We start from the raw sequence: 26,306 nt of genomic DNA on the forward strand, positions 1-26,306 counted from the left end.
CTTCATATAACCTTGTTCCCTCAGTTTGACTCAAACAACAGGAATTCTGCAGATGCTGGAAATTCAAGCAACACACATCAAAGTTGCTGGTGAACGCAGCAGGCCAGGCAGCATCTCTAGGAAGAGGTACAGTCGACGTTTCAGGCCGAGACCCTTTGTCAGGACTAACTGAAAGAAGAGTTAGTAAGAGATTTGAAAGTGGGGAAGGGAGATCCAAAATGATAGGAGAAGACAGGAGGGGGAGGGATGGAGCCAAGAGCTGGACAGGTGATTGGCAAAGGGGATATGAGAGGATCATGGGACAGAAGGCCCTGGGAGAAAGACAAGGGGCGGGGGGAACCCAGAGGATGGGCAAGGGGTATAGTCAGAGGGACAGAGGGAGAAAAAGGAGTGTGAGAGAAAGAATGTGTGTATAAAAATAAATAACGGATGGGGTACGAGGGGGAGGTAGGGCATTAGCGGAAGTTAGAGAAGTCAATGTTCATGCCATCAGGTTGGAGGCTACCCAGACGGAATATAAGGTGTCCATTTAGGAATTGGATGGCAGAGTGTGTGCCTTCAGGCTTCTGTATCTCCTACCTCATGGTAACAGTGAGAAAAGGGCATGGTCTGGGTGCTGGAGGTCCTTGATGGATGCCGCCTTTCTGAGACACAGTCCCTAAAGATGTCCTGGGTACTTTGTAGGCTAGTGCCCAAATTTACAACCTTCTGCAGCTTCTTTTGGTCCTGTGCAGTAGCCCCTCCATACCAGACAGTGATGCAGCCTGTCAGAATGCTCTTCACGGTACAACTATAGAAGTTTTTGAGTATATTTGTTGATATGCCAAATCGCTTCAAACTCCTAATAAAGTATAGCCGCTGTCTTGCCTTCTTTATGACTACATCAATATTTTGGGAACAGGTTAGATCCTCTGAGATCTGGACATAGAGGAACTTGAAGCTGCTCACTATCTCCACTTCTGATCCCTCTAAGAGGATTGGTATGTGTTCCTTTGTCTTACCCTTCCTGAAGCCAACAATCAGCTCTTTTGTCTTACTAACGTTGAGTGCCAGGTTGTTGCTGCGGCACCACTCCACTAGTTGGCATATCTCACTCCTGTATCAGCGAGGAGGATGTGTTATCACCAATCCGCACAGACTGCTGATCTCCTAGGATTTTCACGCACAACAGTCTCTGGATATTAGAGAATGGTATGGACAAATAAAAATCCAGTGAGCTGCAGTTCTGTGGGCAAAACATGTCTTGTTAATGAGAGAGGTCAGAGAAGAATGGCCTGACTGGTTCAAACTGACTGGAAAGTGACAGTAACTCAAATAACAATGCTTTACAATAGTGCAAAAGCGCATCTCTAAACACACATGTCAACCCTTGACGTGGATGGGCTACAACAGCAGAATACCACAAACACTAAGTGAACACTTTATTAGGTACAGGAAGTACTTAAAACTGTGTAGTTTTAAAATTTTCTACTTAAACCAAATTGGAAGTTTCCTATGAAAGATCTCAAATAGTGTATGAAAAGTTTACTCATCATTACAAATAATGAAATCTAACACGGTATTTTCAGGATTTTAAGATTTGTGTTGCTCTGTTTGGATTCAGCTGAGTTTACTTAAAGCTGTCAATGTGCTAAAACTAATTAAAAGTAGCATTTGGATTGATTAATGGCAAGAAAGATTTTTGATCATTTCTTTTGGTCTTTAACGTGCATTTGCCAGTGTAACATCTGATTCTCCTGTTTATCTCGTACATTAGTACCAAAAATCAACAATGGTTCGCATTTATATAAAATCTCAAGAGGCTTCAATATGTAAAACATCAAACCCATTTTTGCATCCTGTCACAGATGAGGTGTAAAAATTTAGGTGCAGGTTTTAAGGAATTTGGACATTTGAGATTTACTGGTTAGACAACGCTTCAAGCTGTTAGAATGAATTGGAACAGTTGTAAAACAACAAGTTCAAGTAGAATCTGTGGCAGTAATGGCGTGGTTAATGTTTTTGATCTTGGTCTCCACAGAACATGCGTCACTGCTGTTTCTCTGGTGCTTTGTTTGTTTTAACTTCTGTGCTCCAGTGTCTATGGTTTGTTACCACCATGTTGTAAGTTGCCTGAATTGGATGATGTAAAGCTGCCTTATTGATAAGAATATTTAGGTGATTGAACTGATTGTGCGAAGTTAAAGTACACGTAGTAAGGATGATGATATTTGGAAGTGGCTGAAAGCTTGGTTGAAGATTGGGTGGATGCAAAAGAAGTTTCACACCAGTCAGCTAGAAAATTGCTCTGTAGACAAAGAAAATGGGATGGCGAGTGAGAGAGGAAAGAAATCTGATATTCAGAAATATAGATCATTTAAAAGCAACTGTAGTTGCTGCCTGCTGCAAATCAGCTAACCCGCAGAGAATGTGCGACTTTGTGGTCTATGATTTGGAGACAAAACTCTACATTTATTAACTGAATCATTTATCCTGTGCTCATTTAGAACATTTTTGGCACCAAACATCTTTATTCTATGCCGACCATAGGATAGCAAATCACATAGTTTTTTTTAAAAAGGAAAATGTATAAATCTGAAGCTGTATGTTCCTACATTGGCGCTCAGACTTTTGTATAAAGCAATCTTTAAAAAATCAGTTGTTGAAATCAAAGTTTCACCACACAGGTCCATCTTCTGATTCAAGGTGGATTACCGCGTAAAAGATATTTGCAAAAATAGAATCTCTGCCAACAATAACCCAATATTGAAAGGATGCCTAGTGGATGTTACGTTAATGAACGCGAGGATAAATCTGAATTAAATAACTTCAAAAGTTTCTGGTGCTATTTATTCTATACCAGAGAAAATTGTACTATCTGGCCAATATGTCCTGAGATTTTCAAACGACTTCCATGAACAAAGACACACATGAACATTTTAAAAAACATAGCAAGAAGATTGTCAAAGCAGTGTTGGGATTTGTGAGAATGGAAGGAGGAACTGGATAGGAACAGTAGTACAGCCATGATCTTGATGTAGGAATCGTGGAATACAAAAGGCAAGATAACATTCTCATATTTTTTCTGTCCTTGTGATTTTATAGTGAGGAAATGACAACCTGTCGCGGTGCCCTTGCACGATTCTGTGTTGGTGGCACCAACAAAACTCGTCCCTACGCACGGGCTCTATTGTTCCATCGTGGCAATGTTTCTCAGCCCTTTATAATTTCTATTTTCTTAAGCATCCCCCCGGGGAGTAATACTTTAATCAGCCGGAGGTACAGTACTCCGATATTCTGTCATGCCACGATACCGCTCTGGTTAACGTCTCCCGCCGTATCCCAGGGCGACCAGCCGGACCTCACTAGGTGGGTCCGTCACGCTATAGGGTACAATGACGGTGACACCGCCCACCGATGACGAGACGACCTTCTATAGATGGCGGGGCACAATGTCCCGTGATGCAGCGGGCTCCTCCTCCAGTATCCCATTATACCTTGTGATCGTCGGGTGCGTCGGAATTGAATTCTTCGGTGTTCGGTGGACGGTAAAATGGCGGAGAGTGATTATGAGTCGGTGCTGTGTGTGAAGCCGGAGGTTCATGTGTACAGAATACCACCGAGAGCCACGAACCGAGGCTACAGGTACGGTCCGGTAGGTCGTTTGAAAGAAGGGAGTGACAGCTCGGTAAGAATCCACGGTACATGGTTTAAAATGCAGGAAGAGTTTGGCTGGTGGCAGGAGCGGACTGTGTTGGGAGTAAAAATGATTCTGTCAGGGTGTCAAGCGGTTTAGAGGGAATAAGGTGGGGGGAAGAAAGGGCTTCCAGAAAGGAGTAAGTCACAAGATGTTGTGAACCGCGAGAGAATGGTGTGTGTGTGTGTGTGAGAGGGAGAATGAGGAAGTGTTTTTTTTTCGCGTTCAGAAAACAAAACTGCAAGTACCTAGTAGGTTAAGCAGTATGTGTGAGGGAGAGAGACGTAATTGGCGTTTTTGAACCAAAGGATATCGATCTGAGCTGAGCAATCAACTGTTTCTATTCCCAAAGGCTTTGCTTGGCCCGCTGAGTATTTTAAAACATCGTGTTTACTTTTTGCTTATCATGTTGAATGCAATGGCTTTAGTAACCGTATTTGTTGCTCGCTTTGCCCACTGATAAAGTGACACCAACTATGGCAACAGAAATAGTTCAGTTTTAAATGTGGCATGTAGTGAGTTCTGTGTCTGACGCTGGAACTGGTAAGCAACGTGCTATGTCAGAAATTGACTCTTATCCTTGGATATCAAACATAGATCATTACATGAAATCGTAGTGTTTGGAGTCTTCTGCACATCCATTTCGTCCTACTTAGAGCCTTGGGAATGCTTTTATTTATTCAAGGTTCAAATGTGTAACACTGCTATACTGCGGAAATGTGAACTGCTTTTTTGTTGCGTACTTTATCACAAATGTGATTAAATAGATCATTTTAGCTGTGTTCAAGGCCAAGTTTAAGATCATGAACTTGCCAACTACCATGTCACAATGCATAGAATGTGTTGGGGTTGATAGTTGAGAGTGCACGTGGTTGTATCTCTAATCAACATTTTCAAATAATTGCATGTCTGCTCGTTCCCTGATACGTCTAAAATATGGGCCTGTTTCACTTATGGTGTGATAACGTTCAAAAATTAAAGGCAGTCTGGACTTACATTGAGCAAGAAACTGTGGGTAGTAGGGTGTTGTTTAACTTTTGAGCCTTTTATAAAGTCCCCGAAAAGTCTTGGTGGATAAATCACCAGAAACGCTCGTTGAGTTGGCAGACATGGTAATTTGGTTTAAGGAAGGTGTGGAAAATCAGAGTGACATTGCAAAGAGAGAGCCCTTGCTGGGTTTTTAAACCATGCAGGCTCTGAGCCAATTGAGTTGGCTGCATGTTTCACAGTGTAGTAGGGCCTGCCTTTTTAATTTTAAAACAGTGAACCAAGAGCATGACCTTCATCCTGTTAAGGACTGGATAGTGCTAAGAGTTATAGAACGCTACACAGAAACAGACCCTTCAGCCCATCTGGTCAATGCCATACTGTTATTCTGCATAGTCCCATCAACTTGCACTTGGACCACTGCTCTCCATATCACTACCATCTTAAACGCTCAAACACACATCCACCACCTCCACTGGCAGCTTGTTCCGCACCCTCACCGCTCCCTGAGTGAAGACGTTACCTCTCATGTTCACTTTAAACAATTCACCTTTCACCCTTCATCCTATGATCTCCTGTTCTAGTCTCACTCAACCTCAGTGGAAAGAGCCTACTTGCACTTATCCTATCTACACCCCTCATAATCTTGTATACCTCTATCAAATCTTGCCTCAACCTTCTACATTTTAAGGAATGAAGTCCAAACCTATTCAATTTTTCCCTATAACTCAGGCCCTCGGGTCGCGGCGAACATCCTTGTAAATTTTCTCTGCACTCTTTCAATCATATCGGTATCTTTTCTGTAGGTAGCTGACCAGAACTGCATACAGTACTCCAAATTAGGCATCACCAATATCTCGTACAACCTCAACATAACATCCCAACTCCTGTCAACACACACAAAATGCTGCCTGGCCTGCTGAGTTCCTCCAGCATTTTGTGTGTGTTGCTTGGATTTCCAGCTTCTGCAGATTTCCTCTTGTTTGTGATCCCAGCTTCCGTACTCAGTACTTCGATTTATGAAGGCTCTCTATGACCCTATCTACCTGTGGTGCCACGTTCAAGGAATTATGGATCTGTATTCCCAGATCCCTCTGTTCTAGCATGCCCTACTGCTCACTGTGTAAGTCCTACCCTGCTTATTCCTCCCAAAGTGCACACCTCACACTGATCTGCATTAAATTCCATCTGCCATTTTCCAGCTTCAAGCTTCGATACCTTCCTCGCTATCCACTGTGCCCCCAATCGTGGTATGAACTGCAGATTTGCTGACCCAGATTGTTGATATAGGTGACAAACAGTAATGGACCCAGCACACCACTAGTCACAGGCCTCCAGTCAGAGAGGCAAACCTCTACTACCACTCTCTGGCTTCTCCCACAAGCCAATGTCTGGTACAGTTTACTTGAAGGAAGTGTTCCAGATTTTTAAGCAGGGAGGTACTATTGCAGAAACTGGATTTTGAATTTTCTGCAAGATGCAATAGGCTGCATATTCAGTTATCTCTGTTGCTACATGTTCATTTGACAAATGGATACAAGCTGTAAACAATTTTGCAGAGAAGTGCAGCAAGTATGTTTTGAATTCTATCTATTTATATTTAACGTAACAAATTATGCATTGGCACTTGGGCATTACCGGTTAAAATTTGTTGACACATTTGTGCAAGTGTTAAAAGTTTCATTACATTAATTTGTGATCAAAAGCTTGATGATGAAGGTAATTCTAAGGAACACTTTAAAATAGGTTAGAGAGATATGCAGCTAGAAAGCACTGAAAAGAAATTCCAGACCAGTAGAAGCTAGGTCAGTAAGCAGTGCCGTGATTAAAATGGGTGCTGTGTAATAAGACAGATCGGTGGAATGGTAATAGTGTATCTCTGTATTCTCAAGCTCAAAGCGCAGCAGGCTCACAAAACGATTTAACATTTGCTCAGACAGCAGATTTTTAGATAAGCTCAGATTTTGAAAAGTGGTAGGTGCGAGACCATCCTGGAGTGTGCTGTAAGAAACAAAATGGAGGAAACAGAGAGGGTTCCAGTCCATTGTAGATAAAGTGTTGATCTTGTAATTGAGCTGCTTGTGTGGCATTTGATCCTCCCAGGCCTTGAAAGATGAAGTTTCCAATGCAACAATAGTTCAAATACAATACAACAATAATATGCTCTGTTTTTTTTCCTACCACTGATTCACAGCATGGGTTACAATAATTCTAGTCATGAGAAATTCTGCAGATGCTGGAAGTCCAAAGCAATGTGCACAAAATGCTGCAGGTCAGGCAGCATCCTTGGAAGTAAACAAACATTTGGCATTTCAGGCTGAGACCCTTCTTCAGGACTGGAAAGGAAGAGGGAAGATGCCAGAATAAAAATGTGAGGAGAGGGAAAGGAGGATAGTTGGAAGGTGATGGGTGAAGCTAGGTGGGTAGAAAAGGTAAAGGGCTGGAGAGGAAGGAATCTGATACGAGAGGAGAATGGACCATAGGAGAAAGGGAAGGAAGAAGTAGCAGGTGAGAAGAGATAAGAGGTCCGAGCGGAAAATAGAAGAAGAGGAGAGGGGAATGATTTTTTTTCACCACAGGAGAAATTGATATTCATGCCATCAGACTTCAGGCTGCCCAGACTGACATGTCAGAATGGGAATTGGAGTTAAAATATTTGGCCACCAGGAAGTTCTGCTTTTTGGTGAATGGAGCACAGGTGTTCGACAAAGCGGTCCCCCGATTTATGACGGGTCTCACCAATGGAGAGGAGCATCAGGAGCACCAGACACAATAGACAACCCCAGCAGATTCACAGATGAAGTGTTGCCTCACTTGGAAAGACTGTTTGGAGCCCTGAATGGAGGTGAGGGGGGAGGTGAATTGGCTGTTGTAGTACTTTGGTCGCTTGCAGGGGTAAGTGCCAGAAGGAAGATTAGTGGGGAGGGATGAATCGACAAGGGAATTATGGAGGAAGCAATCTTCGTGCAAAACATAGAGTTGGGGGCGGGTATAATTCCAGGCACTTATTTGCCCAAATTTGTCAAGGCAATATGAGTGTCTGTGGAGATCCGAACTAGAATTCTTATGATACTGCTAGTGAACATCAAGTCACTGGTTTGGCTCACAATACAGGGGGAGCAGTGGTATGGTCTGTTGTAAATATTGGCACCAATAAGCTCCAAGTTTCTAACATGTAAATATTGTGACAAGCACCTCTAAAACATAGTATTCTCCCATTGTGTCCTCATTCTTGGCTTTGTGTACAGGCCACTTAACTACGATTTCTGGATTGCAAGAACATGGAACCTTCGCTGTGTAATATTAATCGATTAATATGAATATAATTATCAGTATGACTTACAAAATGCCACTGCTGGTGCAGAGTGTGACGGTAATCAACTGAATCCGTAACTGGTTCGTCAGTCCAACTTATTAATATCACGTGAAATCACAACATGTGCTTCCAGGATTAATGGCCACTTATGGTATGGCTAAAATTTTAATTTTTAATTCACTTTGGTTTTTATCATACTGCCAAATATGCATACTGCATGTTCAATGTCTCTTGCATTCTGATCCCCTCACCCCACCCTCATTATTGTCTTATGGTGCCATTCAGTTATGTGCAGGCTTCTAACTAGCCTGTCTGTGCAGTGGTTCTGGCAACCATGAAGGAAAAAGTACAATATGGTTTAGTTTTTATGCACAATTATTTGGGAATATCTAGTGAGTAAGAGTTGGAAAATGCCCTTAGAACATTCAGAGGGACCTGGCTGTTGTTCTTATTTCCTTACAGCACAAACTTGATGGGCTGAATAGCCTCCTATACCATCTCTCAGGGCAGTTCCATTCACTTGCTACTGATCGCAGAATCCATTTTGCACCTGCCCTCACATTCCCTGATGAACTCCATGCACTAAGATCATTGAATTATCGTGTGTGTAGTACAATTAGGAAGACAAATTTGTTGGCATTTATTTGAGTATAAGAGTTATTTTCAGAATCAGATTTATTATCACTGACTTAAATGATGTGGAATTCTTTGTTTTGCACCAGAGAAGTTGGACTTTTTTTCTTCCGGCGTGCCAAAAATGAGTGGTCACTCTCTCAAAATAAAGGGAGTGAGCACCAAAGAAATTTCTTCTCCTGTAGGATAATGAATCTTCAGAATTCTCCAGCCAAGGGCTCAGTCACTGAGTATACTGTAGCTGGAGATTAATAGATTTTTGAATATTAAGTGTATCAAAGTGGTGCTGAGGTGAAAGATCAGCCATTTTCTTATTAACTGGTGAAGCATTAGTGAGGACTGAATGGCCTAATTCTATTTCTTATTCTGTTGTGCCTAATACCATGAAATATCTCTCTACTGGATTGGACAGGTTGTATGTGAGTTTGACAAAATTATCTGAATGCATTGGTAGGGAAAGAGATTATCAGGTGGACTGAGGAAGTACTATAAAGATGTTTCAAAGCTTCCGTGGAAAAAATGTGACATCCACTTCAACCTGCGGAGTTTCTTGTCTCTGGTTGCTCAAAATGAGGAGCGTTTGGAACATTAGTGAGACCCTCTTTGTCAGGAAAGAGCAGGCTGAGTGAGTGTACAGTGGGAAGAGCATACCTGCCTCCCAAACTACTTGGGCACTTCTTGCTCTGACGTACCAGAATCTGCAACTTCCTTGTTGCCTTCTTCAGCCAGTTCAGAACACACAAAACAGAGGTGAAAGCATCCTTGACTGTGAAGATGAATTGAACCATCTCTGGTTTGATTCTAATTTTATGTTACTGTTAACAGTTTTGTTAGAGTCAATCTATATTCTGAGATATCTTTGTTTTACTGTTGAGTTTTTTTGGCCCTCCACTTAATACCCTTCTATCCAAAAATCAGGTGCTCCGAGGATCCCAGCAATCTTTTCCTTAACTGCATGCAGCTAATCTGATAGGGTAGGTATATCAATACCTCTTTTTTCAATGTCTCTTCTGTCACCCAGCTCAATTGCTTTGCTTTCAGTTGTATGCCTCAGTTTAAATCCACAACATACTGTACCTGCAGGGACTTACCTTGCTCCCATAATGCAACAACTCATTCTCCTTAGGGTTTATGCATAGTCCCTTTAGTATTTCCATTTTGTCCATGATAATATTATTTGAAGCAATAGAATCAGACCTAACATGTATGCTGGTTTGTCTTTGCTCATTTACTGCACCAGTTAAATATATGGAAGACCACATCCATTGGTTTCAAATCTCTCTCGAAATTTTCTATCTTTCCACTGGATTCCACCCTTTTTCCTGGCCCTGCTGGTTGATTAAACAAACTATCCACAGAATTTAAATCTTTTTTGATGCTCAACTCTGTTCTAACGACACCATCTTATTAAAAATAGAAGCCTTCTTTTCGGTTTCTGCCTCTGCGTCTGTGCTAAATCTTTGAATCGTTGGAAGCCTGTCTTGGTCTGATTATCCCTTTAAAATGCTTTGAATAATTTATCGACTTAAAAGATGTCCATTATAATAGTTGTTCATGGAGATTCTGTAATACAGTATTTTCTCCCTTTTTCCATTCCACCTGCGAGAGCTATTACACTCTCACTGCTACATGAAAGAAGCTAAAACCGAATCTGATAGTTCAGGTTCATATTTTGCGGTAATTTATTATGCAAGCCCAGAGTCATATAATTAAACACTTTTTCTGGAAATACATTTGATTCAGCAAATACCTATCCAGAGTCAAATATAGTCGAGGTTATTTGCTGATGAAGTTTTACTGTGAAAGAGAAAACCAGAATGAACTCTAGAAGTGTTTGCCAGCTGGATTTCACACAATCAATAATCTGTCTGACGGAAGAGTTGGAACAAATGCAGGAAGGAAACATTAACAAAAAGCAGAGCATGCAAAACTCTTTCCAGTCACTGGAATAGAATTTTAAAAATCTAAATGAAAAGAGAAAATCAATTATTGTTGCATTTGAACAGGTAAAGTCAGTATGTAATGCAGACCAAATGACGTGTGCATGTAGAGATGTTTATATCTTATTTGCTCCAACATGTGTGGCAGTGAGTTGGGTACAAGAGAACATTCTGTTCCTAAATTCTGCTTTTGATGTTCCTTGACAATTTCTCTCCTGGTTCAAAGATTCAAAGTACATTTATCAATGTATACAGTATATAACCCTGAGATTTGTCTTCCCCACAGCCAACCACAAAACACCATGGAACCTGTTCAAAGAAAAGAATCAAACCCCCCCCCATGCACAAAACTAACAAATTGTGCAAATGGCAACAAAAAAAGAGTAAAAAAACACAGAATATAAAACACAAAATCAAAAGAGTCCAGACATATTCAGTTCAGTTCAGTGTTCCTTCTCTGCAGGCTGCCCTGATTCAAAGTTGCCAAAAAAGCGACGAGAAACAGAAACACGTCATAGCGTGAACTACCGAGTCCAATCCACAAACCACGTTGATTAAACCTTGCCCAAAACCCAGAACTCCAGCACCATCGTCCGACAGCGTCGAGGGAGAGAGAGACCGTTAGAACACGGGTACCTTCCTCCAACAGCAGTGAGCGAGAGGCTGGGAGATGGTGCTGATCACCCACTCTCATCGATGAAATGAAGTTGATCATGGGCTTGTGCCCCGTCTCCAGGCTTCTTAGCCTCAAGGCTGTATACTTCACTCAAAGATTCCTAGAACGCCCTTGGAGACAGGGAAGTGCCAGTTTGCTCAATTGGCCTGAAAACACGCCACCATAATGTACATCACAGGCTCCATCCATAGCAGAACCACACTTGAAAGAAAAAGATGTGAAAGAAGTAGTTTTGTGAAACTTCTGGAGGATGTCGCCCTTTGGTTGCGTTGTTTGCTGGCACCGTCGTCTTTAGGAAGTCCCAGCGCTAATTAACTACTGTTGAGATCAGAACTGACAAAGGCAAAGATTCCAAATTTGGAGATGGTCTGTATAGAGTTAGATCATAACTCCTATTGATACTAATCGTTTAGTGACTCACTTCAGAGTCTCATGAATAAAGGAAACGGTGATACCAGCATCTCTGGAGAATAGTCGGGTGAATTAGCAGATCATAACCAATAAGTTAATCATGCCATAATTGTCTTCAGTATTCACAGAATAAAAGAAGAACATGTTGGGTCTGATTGTGTTTGCAGAGAGGAAATAGCAATTAATGGGTTAGATCTCACTTTTTTAATTCAGTGGTTCTGAATTAAATAGACAGGCAAGATTTAATTTAAGTGTTTTGGGACTTTATGTGAGTGCTTTTGAACATAAAATTAATGAACCTTTTGCTGGAAATGAGATCCCATTAATTTCCATAGTTGTAGAGCTATTTATCGGGAAGTGAAGGGAAAGGGAGGTTTTGTTTTAGTTTAGTTTGTGTATTTTTTTTAACAATAAAAGTAAGTGCTCCTCATGAACTTCTAGGGATTTGTATCTACATTGGGAGGGCTATCCCAAAGACTGGTCAACAGCCTGATGTAATTATACCTTGCAGATGAAGTGTCAGATCCACCCCCCCCCCACTCCAATTCATGGGTATGATGGGTATGTCCTGTTACCCAGGCAGTGCAGATCATAAAGTGGCAAAGCTCTGGTAGGAGAAGTCATGAGAGATCACAACTTTGACACCACAAACCAAAGAAGTCTCAAGGGATCTGGTCAAGTAGGTGAGGTCATTTCACCTTGATTATCACCAATTATCTTTCCTAAGTTTGTAAATTCTCGGCACCTTAACTGGATGTTCACTGGCCTTAGCATCACCCATCATCAGTGTTCTTGGGACTTACCAGGAGCAGTAACCCAAAAGCTGGGACTAACAATCCAGAAGTGCTAGATTACATCTGTGTAATTGTTTTAAAATTGAGAAACACTCGATTAAATTTCTTTACCAAAAACCGTAAAAATCCCAGATTGTCATTTCAAGGCTGAAGTGATTCACAGATGTCCTTTTGGAAGAAATCTCCTGTCCTCAGCTGGTCAGGCTTTCATGTGAACCCATATAAACAGCAGATTCTTAAGTGTCCATATCCTACAAATAAAAGAGCCTTGGCTAGCCACCAGTACTGTGGCCACAAGAACAGGTGAGGCGCATGGTTGCGGTAAGTGATGGACCTTCTGCCGCCTTGGGGCATTTTCATCATTTGCAAAGTACAAGTCTGGTTTGTGATATGAAGTTCAGACTTTGCACTTGCTGGAATGCGTGCAGATACTCAGCGCCACTTGGGACCAGCCATACACTCGGCTCCCATTCACGATGCTAAACATTCATTTCCTGCATCAGTGGTACAGAGCACTGCAGCTACTGAGTGTGCTGTTTATAAAACAAAACTCTCCTAGGCTACTCAAACACCATCTGTAAAAACATGACCTCTAGTCATGAATGAGGGTGGAAACTGCTCCATTTGGAAATATACTGCTGTTCATTTATCACCACTGACTCTAAACCTTGCAAATTCCACCCACAGGATTGTGGGTGCATCTTGGCCACTGAAAGGTTGGCCCAGTTGAAGGTTGCTTGCAACCTCTGGGAATTAGGGATGGATAGGAAATGCTGGCAAAGTCAACAATATTAACATTATGGAAAAGAACAGTGTCTAAAGCATAGCCATGAGTTGAGAAGTAAATCTTTTTGGTGGCTGCACTCACAAAATAGACGCCTAGGGTACAAATATCACTTTTATGCTGAAGCATACATGGAAGTATTTCTGTTCCTTTCAGTACTCTGTATTGTGGTCCCCAGTGGCCCAGGAAAGGACTAAAATATGGTGCAGGCCACCTGTCCGTATGGCTGCTTTGTAACTTAATGGATGCTACTGCCATGTCTCAAGGTGTGCTTCTAGATGAGCAAAAAAATGCTGGTGCACACCATTTCAAAGGATGCTACATACCAAGGGGTTCTGAAGGAGAGGTCACAAGAACAGCAGTGGTTTGTTCCCCACATATAGTACACCCAGAACTGTAACAGGTATCTACTGTAGCTTTCTATTTTCCCTGTTGGTATTGATGAGGTTCATTTGAATCTTGCAACATATCTAGGTGGAGGTGTCAAAATATCAACCATGCCACAGCACAGTTGTCACCCATTGGTTTATGGACAAGCCTTGACTCCATCTCTGCGGCAAACTTGAACTCTCAAACTGTACCTTAAGTGACAGAAAGGGGAAGCAAAGCAGGGTCTGCTTGTTACCTTTCACTATAACCCATTTGTGCCTCAGTTATTATATCTTACCTTTCCATTTGTTTTGTACTTCCAGTTTTGTGTGCAGAATATAAAAAGAGGTCATTGAACAATTAAATTGTTTAATGGTTCAAACTAATCAAGGTTAATTGATCTGTCATACTGCCAAGCCTTCTCATTTTTCCATCTTTGTTCTCAGCTATTGGAACATACAAATCCATGGACAACTAATGCCATATTATATGCACTGTAGTATAGAAGCAACAAAACTCAAAAGGAACCTTCCATACTTAATAATCTGTATTTCATAAGTTGAACCAGTTTTAGAGGTCATTACTCAAAGCCCTAATGCAGTCTCTGATCTCTGCTCGTTTGGCAATTTGACTACTCGATCTCAATGGTACTTGGTCACTAAGTAGTGGCTATTGGTGAGAAAAGTTCCTGAATGGGCACTATAGAATGATAGACCACAGTTGGTTTCCCAGGCCACATCTTTTAGAATAACCTGTCATCTGTTTGATTAAGTTTCAAGTGTTAGATATTGGAGAATTAGAAAGGCTGTTTTTTTGCTTCCTCCTGCTTTCGCTTAAGATCTAGTGGGTTCTGAGGTGGCTAATAGAGCCCAGAAAATTGAGCAAGTAGTAGCCAATTGAATGGGTCATTTGTAAGGCGATCTTCTTTTTGCCTCTTTTGCATCACCTTCATGTGCTTGCACTGCATGACTTGATTATTGATGCCACCCCTAACACTGCTTTTTCATGGTGAGCGATCATGGGCCATAGATTCTCAGCAATCAGTGAAGATGCACATTTCCTCAAGAAGCTTTAGCATATTGTTGAATCTCTCTGCCTGTAAGCTGTTCTTATGACAGCTCAGAATAGAGTCTGAAATGACAATTATTTGAAGTTACTTTTAAACAGTTTTTGGGAGGAAAGGAGGTCACAGGAATAGATAACTTTCGCCAAAAGCCATCAATGTTGTTGTGGTGGGATGCTTGAGTTACTGCATTAGAAAATATTCAGTTACTTGTCCATATCTGGCGATCCCATGCACGGTTGTATCTTCATTCCAACATCTTAAGTTCTATGTAAAGGATACTTAAGTTAGCCTAGGCTCAATTCTCATCAGAGATACAAATGACATCCTCAGGTGATGACTTACTGCTGGAATATCTTAAAAGCTTAGTTTGTGATATGTTTACTCCACACACTTGAGGACAGTTGTGCTCATAGTGGGGGGGGGGGTGGTGACCATACATATGCTGTTTCCACTGAAAATGGTGTCGATGATGTTTGCTGCAAAAACTGTTTAGAGTTTGAAAGAGATTCTGTTATATAACTCTGTCCCCTTTTCCTGTTCAGAGCTGCAGATTGGAAGTTGGATCAACCTGACTGGACTGGACGACTCCGGATAACAGCAAAAGGAAATACTGCTTACATTAAGTTAGAAGACAAAAATTCAGGTATTTTCCTTGAAACAAAAAGTCAGGTTGCCTCCATGTTGATCATTGTTACATTCAAGGGAAGAGTAGTGGCTTTGAGTCCTTATTTTGAAAGAAAATTTGCACTTCTGTAGCGCTTATCACATTTTAAGGATATCCTAAAGAAAAACTTCTGAACTATAAACCGTTAAGCTCCACATCTGTGGTAAATAAGTTACTAGAGGGAAATCTGAGGGATAAAATATACATGTTTGGAAAGACTGATTGACTAGGGATGGTCAGCATGGCTTGGAGTTCGGGAGATCACGTCTAACAAATTTGATTGAATTTTTTTTTGAAGAAGTTACCAAGAAGGTTGATGAGATGTGGTCCACATGGACTTCACTGAGGCCTTTGATAAAGTTCTGCATGGTAGACTGCTGCGGAAAATTAGATTGTCTAATTGGATGCACAGTTGGCTTGATGGTAGAAAGCAGAGGGTGATGGTGAAAGGTAGCCTTTCAGATAGAGGCCCATGACTAGTGGTGCTCCCCACTGGCCTTGTACATGCTTTGAGAATGTCCCAAGATGTGGTTAGAAAGTTTGCAGCTGACACTAAAATTGGTGGTGTCATAGACAGTGAAGATGGCTGTCAGGAATTACAAAGGAATCTTGGATCAACTGGGTGAGTGAGCTGAGGAAGGACAAATTGAGTTTAATTTAGATAAGAGTGAGGAGTTGCCTTTTGGGAAGAAAAATGAGAGTGGGACTTACACAGTGAACGCAAGGGCCTTGGGGAGTGTTGTAGAACAGAGGAACCTACGAATACAAGTACATGTTTCCTTGAAAATATCATGACAGTGGGCTGACTGGTGGCGCAATGACATCGGCGCCAGACCCGGGAGCGGAGGTTCCCCGGTTCAATACCAGCCGGGTCTGCTCCCGAGTACACTTTCCATCTGTGCCGGGTTGAGTGTGGAGATCGCAACTCGACCTCGTAAAATAAGAGGGAAAAATACTATGAAAATGTCTGTGTGAGGAGTGGTAGGCCACACAGTCTCATTCTCACTCCGCACCTTGTAAAAGCCATGATAAAGACATCATCACGGACACACGCACGCAGACGCACACGCAGGCACATGCCAAAAAAAAAGAAAGAAAATATCATGACAGGTACACAGAGCAGTGAAGGCGGCTTTTGATACATTGGCCTTCATCAGTCAGGGCACTGAGTATAGAAGATGGAATGGTTTGTTGCATTTGAACAATTTGGAATATTGTGTTCAGTTTTGGTCACCCTGCTATTAAGCTGGAAGGAGTGCAGAGAAGATCTATGAGGATGTTGCTGGGGCTTGAGGGACTGAGTTATGAAGAAAGGTTGAACAGGTTGGGACTATATTCATTGTCCATGAGGGGTGATTTTATAGAGGCATATAAAATTGAGTGGCTCACATTAAAGTGAATACACAGTCTTTTTCAAAGGATTAGGGCGTGAAGAGCTAGAGGACATATTTTAAGGTGAGAGGGGAGATAATAGGAACCTACGATCAACATTTTCATCCAGAGGATGGTCAGTATATGGAATGAAATGCTTTTGGAGGTGGCCAAGGCAGGCACGTTTTTAACAATCTTTAAAAAGAACTTGGACAGATATCTGGATTTGGGAGGGTTTAGAAGGATTATGGGCCAAGCACAGGAAAACAGGATTATCTTAGATGGGAATTGACACGTTGGGCTATAGGGCCTGTTTCCATGCTTTTGTGGCTCTGGCTATATTTTAGTCAATATAGTTCTGCTTTATATGGTCACTGTAGGAAATGCAGCAGCTGGTTTAGGCTCGGCAATATCCTATTAGTAGTAAGTGTCATCATTATCTCTGAGAAAGGAACTGTGGGGAGATTAAATGATCAAACATGAAATATCAGTGGCTATGTTCTTTGCCCAATTTACCATGTTCTTTAAAAAGACACCATGAAACATCAACTTTTTATTCAGATTAAAGAGATTTCCAAAATGAATCACTCCCTTAATACTATTTTGGAGGAAAACTTGCGTATTTTGTGCTCAGGATTCAGGAATGGGATGGACCTTCAACCACATTGGGAAAGGAATTTGCTATCGGTAAAATACTCTCTCTCTCTGCTGTTTCAAAAACTCAACCTGTCCTTTGCTTAGGTTGATGGAATCTCCTATCCACATTACACCCAGAAAGGCAAGTTAAAAACAGTACAGTACAGCACAGTACAGTCCCTTTGGTCCACAATGTTGTGTCAGCCCTATAACCTATTCTAAGATCTATCTAACCCTTACCTCTTACGTAATCCTCCATTCTTCTATCATCTATGTGCCTATATAAGACTATTTTTAAGTGTCCCTAATGTATCTGCCTCTACCACCACCCTTGGTGGGGTGTTCCATGCACCAACCACACTCAGTAAAAAAGTAAAAGTTACTTCTGGTATCCTCCCTATACTTGAATTTCCTTAAAATTATGTTCCCTTGTATTTGCCATTTCCACGATGGAGAAATGTCTCTGGATATCTGCTCAATCTATGCCTTTTACCGTCTTGTACACCTCTATCATATCACTTCTCATAAACCTGTACACTAATTAATAGGGGTGGATCAGATTCTGATTTAGTTATCAAATGTGCATCGACACATCCGATGAAATGTGCCATTTATGTTCACAACAAGCACACCCAAAGGTATGTTAGGGGCAGCCTGCAAGTGTCGCTGCAGATTCTGGCACCAACGTAGGATGCCCACAATGGTCCGTAGAACAACACAAGCAGCAGTAGCAACAATAACAAAACAAAGAACAACAGTAAACAAAAATCCTCTTTCCCATCCCTCCCACCCCACCCATTCACAACACAGACAGGGCTCTAACCCCAGGACAGGCCACCTCCGGGCCCCCAGTGCTTGTCCCTGGATCTTCAGACTCTCAGTCATCAAGCCAAAAGCTTACGAGCTTCTACCTCTGGAATCTGGTCTTTGACCTTCAACTTTGCTCTTCAGACTATGCTGGGTTTGACCTTCAAACCTCGATTTCCAAGCTCGTGTGGACCTCTTACCCAGATGTCCTGCGAGGGTTGGGAAGGTCACTGTTCTCATGACTCCTGCCCGTATCTGGGACTCACTCCCCATCCAGACCTCCAACCGCATTGCCTGCCGACACAACTTCTGGGATCGCTGAGCACTTCAACCTGGATTTGAGCTCCCACCTGGGCGCTTCATTTGCTTACCCTTGACTGCAAGCTCCCCCTCATCTGTGTCCCTGAACCCTAACCTGACCCCTAGCTCACCGTGCTGTCCCCAAAACCATCCATATGAACCTAATACTAAACAACTGAGTCTTGAGTCACAGTGTCAGGCATCACAACACAGTGCCATCTTGACCAGAATTCAGTCCTTGCCAAATCTGAGTAAGCAGCAATATGGTGACTGATTTTAGCGTGCAGTGCAGGAGTGCTTGAACCTTAATATCAAACAGCCACACGATTAATGCACCAATTACAAGTTACTACAACGTTTATGACTTTACATTATGTTTCTGTGCCTTTGCTACTGTTGAAGATGAGTTTGAATGATCAAAGTTATTGCTGATAAAACTAGTTGAAATGACTGCTGACCTTCCTTTGTTGTTTTGTTCTTATTCTCAGGAGAGCTATTTGCTCAATCTCCAGTAGATCAGTTTCCTGGCATTGCAGTGGAGAGTGTTATTGACTCCAGCAGATACTTCGTAATTCGCATCGAGGATGGAAATGGTATTTATGTCCAGAGAACTTGTATCTGAATCTTGTTCTTTACTACACTAGGGAAATGCTAAGAGTCAGTGCTTGCATGACTTCTTTTGATTGCAGAGTTGTTCTGCATGTTGATTCTTATTTATTTTTTCCAAACTGCTCTGGAATGTTTCATTAAATTATGCAAGTTCAATTGCCAGAGGTTGAAAATACTAATGATATACCTATAAGTCTAACATCTTCCATTAGAACATTGTAGCCATTATTGCAATATGGTGGCATTGGCTTTATTGTACCTGATGAATGTACCACTTATCTGAGCTGGTGCACGAGAGCATAGTAATATAGGAACAGGAATGAGTCACTAAGCTCTTCCATTCCATTCATGGCAGATCTATGCTTCCTGAACTCATTTCTGCTATCTCCCCATAATTCTCAATTCTTTAGTCTTTCAGATCTTTATTTGTCTCTGCTAAATATATCTAGTGATTTGTCCACTGCCCTTAGGTAAAGAATTCCAGATATTCATTATTGTCTGATAAATTTTTATGTGCAGTAACTCAGTTTTAAGTGAATTTTTTGTAGGTCTGTCTCACACCAGTAGAAACGTATTAGCATCTACACTGTGAAGCTCCCTTAGGATCTTAAGTGCTTGAACAAGGTCATCCTACATTCTTTTAAACTCCATGAAATATATAGTAGATTCTTGATAAGGTAACCCTGTCATCTGAGGAATTAGTCTGGTGAATTTCTGTTTGGGCTGACTCTAGTTTTGCAGTATCCTGTTTTGAAGTAAAGCCACCATAGTAGTCTAGATGCGGGCTTGCCAATACCCCATATAACCATAAAAAACTTTCTCTGCTTTTTGGATGTGCCTGCTAATTTTTGTGGTTCATGTACCAGAACACCTAGATCCCTGTGAACATCACTCTCAATCTCTCTGTAGCTTGCAGAAGTGCATGCCCTAACACTTTTCCATAATAAGCTCCATTTGCCTAATTTTCACCTAATCTGTCTATCTCTCATTGCAGAATTGCAATGTCCTCACCATGATATGCCCCCTTCAACCTATTTTCATATCATCAGCATACCTGGAAACCCCAAGTTTTGTTGCCTTCAGGTCATTAATGCAAATGGTAAACAACCAGGGGCCAAAAAGCCAATACCTAGAGCACTCTGACATAAAAGGACTCATTTATTCCAACTGTGCGACAGTCTGCTTTCAATCCACGTTAACAAACTTTATCCAGTGCCTTGAGCTCTTATTTGGTGCACCACTCTCTTGTATGGCACGTTGTTGAAATCTAAGTATACTATGCCTACAGGTTCTCTTCAACTAACTCTTCCTGTCACATCTTCAAAGAATTTGTTTATATTTGTCAAACATGATTTAACTGCTATAAAACAATGTTTCTGTCAAGATCTTGCCTCAGGTGCTAATTAATTGTTCAGTGAGTTTTGAATAGAACTAAACTTTGCGATCCACAATAAATGCTTCCACTTTGTGCTTGAGGCAAGATCGTTCTGAAGGAGCTAACAACAGTTCTAATAAACTCCTTAAGTCTTAAGAGATTGACCTCTAATAAACAGTTGTCTTCATTAACATCCATTCTCCTGTCCCTATGTGGTATGGAAGGGCCAGTGCAGAGGATTGGAAAAAAGGCTGCAGAAGGTTGTAAACTCAGCCAGCTCCATCATGGGCACTGGCCTCCCCAGCATTGAGGGCACCTTCAAAAGGTGATGCCTCAAATAGGCAGCATCCATCATTAAAGACCCCACCATTCAGGACCACCAGGGAGGAGGTTCAGGAGCCTGAGACGTTTTAGGAACAGCTTCTTCCCATCTGCCATCAAATTGCTGAATAGACAATGAATCCATGTACACTTCCTCACTATTTGTTTTGCTCTCTTTTTTGAACTCTGTGTGTGTGCGTGCGCATGCTACCACAGAACAGCAAATCTCTCAACAAATGTCAAGATAATGAACCTAATTCTGATTCAAGTATTTATCATAATCATTTCATCATCCGACCTTATCAGATTTCGGTTAATAAACTTTATCTACAAGAGTGGGCTAACCTGTAGTTTGTTTGGCTTATCACGCAACACAGGATGGTGGATTTATTCACAAGTTCAAAGTTCAAAGTAAATTTATTATCAGTGTACGTATATACCACCATATACAACCCTGAGATTCATTTTCATTTTCTTATGGGTATACTTAATAAATCCATAGTAGAATAATAACCATAACAGAATCAATGAAAGACTACATCAACAGGGCAGACAAATTGTAAAAAGCGACAAACTGCAAAAAGCAACAAACAGTTCAAATAAAAAAAGAAAGGAACAAAAATAGTATAAGCAATAAATATGAAGAACATGGGATGAAGAGCCCATGACAGTGAGTCCACTGGTTGTAGGAACATTTCAATGATGAGGTAAGTGAAGCTGTCCTTTCTTGGGTCACAAAAAAAGCTGAGGGGTAATAACCGTTCCTGAAACTGGTGGTGTGAGTCTTGAGGCTCCTGTACCTCCTTCCTGAGAAGGAGCAATGTCCTGGGTGGTGGGGGTTCCCTGATGGTGGATACGGCTTTCCTGCAACACTATTTCATGTAGATGTGCTGAATGGTTGGGGAGGGCTTCACGTGATGGACTGAACTGTATCCACTACTTTTTCTAGGATTTTCTGTTAAAGGGCATTGGTGTTTCCATACCAGGTTGTTACGCAGCCAGTCAATATACTCTCCACTACACATCTATAGAAGTTTTAGATGTTATGGTGAACCTTTGCACTCCTAAGGAAGTGGAGGCACTGCCGTGCTTTCTTCATAATTGCACTTGCGTGTTGGGCCCAGGACAGGTCCTCTGAAATAATAACACTGAGGAATTTAAAGTCAGCTCCCTGGTCTTGCTGACATTGAGTGAGAGGTTGTTGTTATGGCACCACTCAGCCAGATTTTCAATCTCCTTCCTATATGCTGATTCATCACCACCTTTGATTCTGCCTGCGACAGTGGTGTCGTCAGCAACTTGTATACAGAAGCAAATTATAACTAAGACCATTTAAATTTATGATGCTTGCAGTTGCCAAATGTCCATCAACAGAAATCATAAAATATGATTCATATTAAGCTCTTGTACTTTGTACAGTCATGTCTTTTGGATGCACCCTTTAATTTGTGTTGTGCCACTGGCAACTTTGATTATAATAAGATTGAGGAATAATTTATTTACGTGTTTAACATGTTTGTAACAAACATGTTACTAATGTTTAATAGTGTTGAGTGCTGAATAACAGGATGTATAACAGGTACCAGAGTGTCAGCTATGGTAGCTCAGGAATTTTGTAGCATTGTTAAAAGGAAGTTTCCTCGGCTGTGTAGTCACAGAATAGGAAGTATAATTTTAAAATTTGAGCTAGGTTGTTGAGTGAAATCAAAAAGCATTAATAAATGTCGGTGGAAGTCTGGAACTGGCAGAGGTTACGGGAAATGAATTGTCATGGACCAAAAGTAGGTAAAAGAAGTGCAGTTGAATGTTGAGTTAGGTTTGAGGGGCTAAAGCAAGGCCTCCCAACCTCTTTTATGCTATGGACCCCTACCATTAACCGATGGGTCTATGTTCTCCTGGGCAAAAGGACCCCACCCATTTGTACTTCTATTCTGAAAGTTATTTAGTTTAAGTTGCCCCCGGTGCAGAGAAAATCCATTTTGTATTGTTTAAAAAAGATTTATAAAATCCACTGTCATTTGACAAACTTGTTTCATTATGCAGGGCGACGTGCATTCATTGGCATTGGATTCGTAGATCGTGGTGATGCTTTTGATTTTAATGTCAGTCTCCAGGATCACTTCAAGTAAGTTTTGTGCCATTACTGTTGCAATAGGGTTTGTTTGATTGAAATTAAAACATTGAAATTAGAAAATTTCCATATGTACTCTATAGAAGAAATTGTCTTAATGAATGAAGAAAGCTCATGTTTCAATATTTCTTATTTATGATTCCTAGTCAGATCCGGTGAAGTACTTGATAATTAGATGGGTTGAAATAGATGAATATGACTTAAATCACAACTAGGAAATAAAGATGACATTAAGTAAATGAGTATAACTTTAAATCAACATTTGGGAAAAGAGTGACAGTGTTGTCTGTCCTATTGCTTTTTTGTTTCAAGGTTTAACTTTCATTTTAATTTGAAAATGTTCCTGAGCAACAGACTGTATTTTCCTTCTGTTTTGCAGATGGGTTAAGCAGCAGAATGAACTTGCCAAACAAGCTCAGAACCCAGACTCTGGACCCAAATTGGACTTGGGATTTAAGGATGGACAGACCATCAAGCTAAATATTGGGGTGAGGCACAGAAATCAAATTTCAATAATTAAGAATATTTAAAACAAGACAGATGGTATACCTTGAAGTCAAGGTATAAATTTAAATCGGATATGAAAAGAAACATCTGCATACAAAAGCCAATATATGACATAGGCTAACAGCTGCCACATTTTAGTAATTCTCAGTAATTTTTTAAAGTTGGGCTTTGGACAGTTCAAGAACTAGAAAAATGGACCAATCGGAGTTGGGCCTGAGGAGGACAGTGGACCAGTTAGAGTTGGCCCTTGAGCAGACTGCTGTGTGTATGTGTGGATTAGTGAGATTTGGACAATGGTAGATTGGACTTCAGTTTAAAATTTTCATCCAGAATGAAGATAGTTTTATTATACAAGTAAAAATTCCAATCTCTATATAAATTATTTCTGACCATATTGCGATATTCTCTTTTCTAAATCCGTTATAGTTGCTGGTAGCCAGTATAAATGTATTAAGTAGGGTATGTTTTCACTTGAGGAATGGGCATTAATTTTCTTCGGTAAAATGTTTCGATAAATATTTGACTTTGATCTATACTGAGTTAGTGCAGTCAGTAGGTTATCAGAGTAAGTACTGCATTGTACTTCGGGCCGAGCAGAAGGAAAATCAGAAAACATTTATTATTATTCAGAGACCTGTTGAAAAATACATGCTTGAGGACAGTACGATTGTCTATGACCAGTCAGTAGCTCTCATGGGAGGACTGTTGGTAACAACGGCACAATGTTCCATTATAAGCCATTCATTTCTATGTGACAGGAAGCAAAAAGTTGGTATTTTATTGGAAATAAGACTTTAGTTTAACTAAAGCTAATTGCAATCAATTTTATTTTCAGAATGTACGGAAGAAGGAAAACTCATCGACGAAGCCTCGTTTACCGAGTAGTGGAATAGGTCTACTTCCACCTCCTCCAGGTGCTAAAACACCAACACTGCTCCCACCACCAGGATCTCATAGTGTACAGGATCCAGTGATGCCACAGCCTGTGAAGCCAGCTACTCCAGGTTACTGTGCTGTAAAAGAGGGGGTTTCTCTTTAATCTTGTTAATCAACATCTTGAATGATACTTATTTACCCATTGCCTGTAGCTGTGTTAATTGAGTGAAGCAAAGTTATTTCTTACTGAACTTTTTCAATTGGAGTGAGAAACTATAAGCAAGTATTGCTGACTTCTGTTTGTTGGTCAGAGTACAATTGCTTGATTTGCTATTTGGATCACTTCTCAGAGGAATTGCTATAACAGTGTCCTCAAAGAAATTAACCATTTTAAGTACAGTTACATATCAGCAGTTGCACATCACAAATTTATGATTGATAATGGATAGCGTTAGGTCTGTGCAGAATAAGAACAACATAAGTAGGATGAAACAGTTTTATTGAATCATATTAATCATGGTAAACGTTGGGTAACTTGCAGTGCATAAGTGAGGACCCAGGCCCGCCGAGATGGAAACGTGCGCACTCGAAAGCCCGTGCAAAAAGAGATGGCCATGAGAGCCCCAATCAATTCACCACACGATCAGTTGGTCACTTGCGTACTTGGCATATTCTGACAATCAGTCTGATATAGTTTAGATAGCAGTGGTTAAAAAGTGAGGTTAATTTTGAGTGGTCATTTTTTGGCTAATGTTTATAAATTCACCATGTTTCACGGTTTGATTCATAAACCTTGAATGTACTATAATTTTGATACTGTTTTTAATAGTCATGACTAGTTATAATGATAATTCTACATCTTTTGCAGAATTACTGGGAGACTTTTTTGCTCCAACTCTACCTCCTGCTCAGGCTTCCCATGCTGCTTCCACTGATCTCTGGGGAGATTTTGCGACAGCCCCCAGGTTAGTAATGCATCCATTGTAAAAACTGTCATCAGGATTTTTAAGTACAAACTATACAATTTTAATTTGACTCAAGGAAGTATTGCCACAAACATCAGAGTAAGTTAAATATACATTTCAGAACTTCTCTTTAGTGGATTGGCTCACTGCTCTTTCACTGAAGTAGAGGTTTGAACCTTTCACAAAATTTTTTGTCATCACAGGAATTTAAATTTCAAAGATGAATTTTACACAGTATTGCTTACCATTATTTAATTTGCTTTTTCTTTAGCACTGCTACAAGCCAAGTGACCCAAAGTGCAAATTGGGTACAGTTTTGATATGGGACATCTTTGTTTTCTTCTTTGAAACTAAGAACTTGAGAGACCATGATTGACATGCTTTCTGGTAAGATTTTTGGAAGCGGAAGCTGCTGGGAGTCCATGGTGTCAGAGCCAGCTGGATTCTGGACTCTCATGCTACAGTCTTGGATCATTACATTTCCATTTACGGTGCATTTGTACCAGGACGTCTACCCCACCCCTGTAACTGTGGTGTCTCCGAGAGCCCGGACATCCATCACCATCTATGACTTTGCTTCATGGTGATTGGGTTCTGTTTCATAAAGGTCACTGGGACACAAATGCGTATTAAAATGGATTAATCATGTTTTTGAATTTTTTGTTTAAGTGTGTGTAATAATGGTCTTAACTTGTAAGTGTTCTTTAAGCCCATCAAACTTTCACACACTGTATACAGTAGCTTTTCATTCCATATTTGATCTACCATTATAATAGTTTATGTTGGGAATATGTGGGTAGACTACTATTTATACAAATAATTTCAACAAAAATAACTACGCACTATGGTTCACTGGAATCCCGTAAAATTGCATGCTGCACCAGGAGGTGGGCATTTGTCCTCCTTTCCTTCAAGGGATAATTTAATGATTGGGAACAGATAGATACGGGTCATGATGGATAGAGAGCTGAACCTTAAAGTACATTTTCTTTCCAAAATGTTTGCTTTGGCCAGTGACCTTAATCTCTGGGCTGACTTGTGAACAATTTGTCTGTAAATAAGAGTTTGTCTATTTCAATATTTATACAGTTT

The 26,306-nt window shown here is 40.8% G+C and overlaps 1 protein-coding gene across 1 annotated transcript; it reads left to right on the plus strand.

Moving 5' to 3' along the window:
- Positions 1-3,445: 3,445 nt before the first annotated feature.
- On the plus strand, positions 3,446-26,306 carry LOC134337814 (adaptin ear-binding coat-associated protein 2-like). Its single transcript, XM_063033074.1, has 8 exons — positions 3,446-3,624; positions 15,195-15,295; positions 18,919-19,023; positions 22,779-22,860; positions 23,246-23,354; positions 24,209-24,377; positions 25,118-25,214; positions 25,486-26,306. Exons 1-8 carry the CDS (start codon positions 3,533-3,535, stop codon positions 25,532-25,534), a joined length of 804 nt encoding a protein of 267 aa, XP_062889144.1. The 5' UTR covers positions 3,446-3,532; the 3' UTR covers positions 25,535-26,306.

The sequence above is a fragment of the Mobula hypostoma genome, chromosome 25 (assembly GCF_963921235.1).
Source record: "Mobula hypostoma chromosome 25, sMobHyp1.1, whole genome shotgun sequence".
In the NCBI taxonomy this organism is placed as follows: Eukaryota; Metazoa; Chordata; class Chondrichthyes; order Myliobatiformes; family Myliobatidae; genus Mobula; species Mobula hypostoma.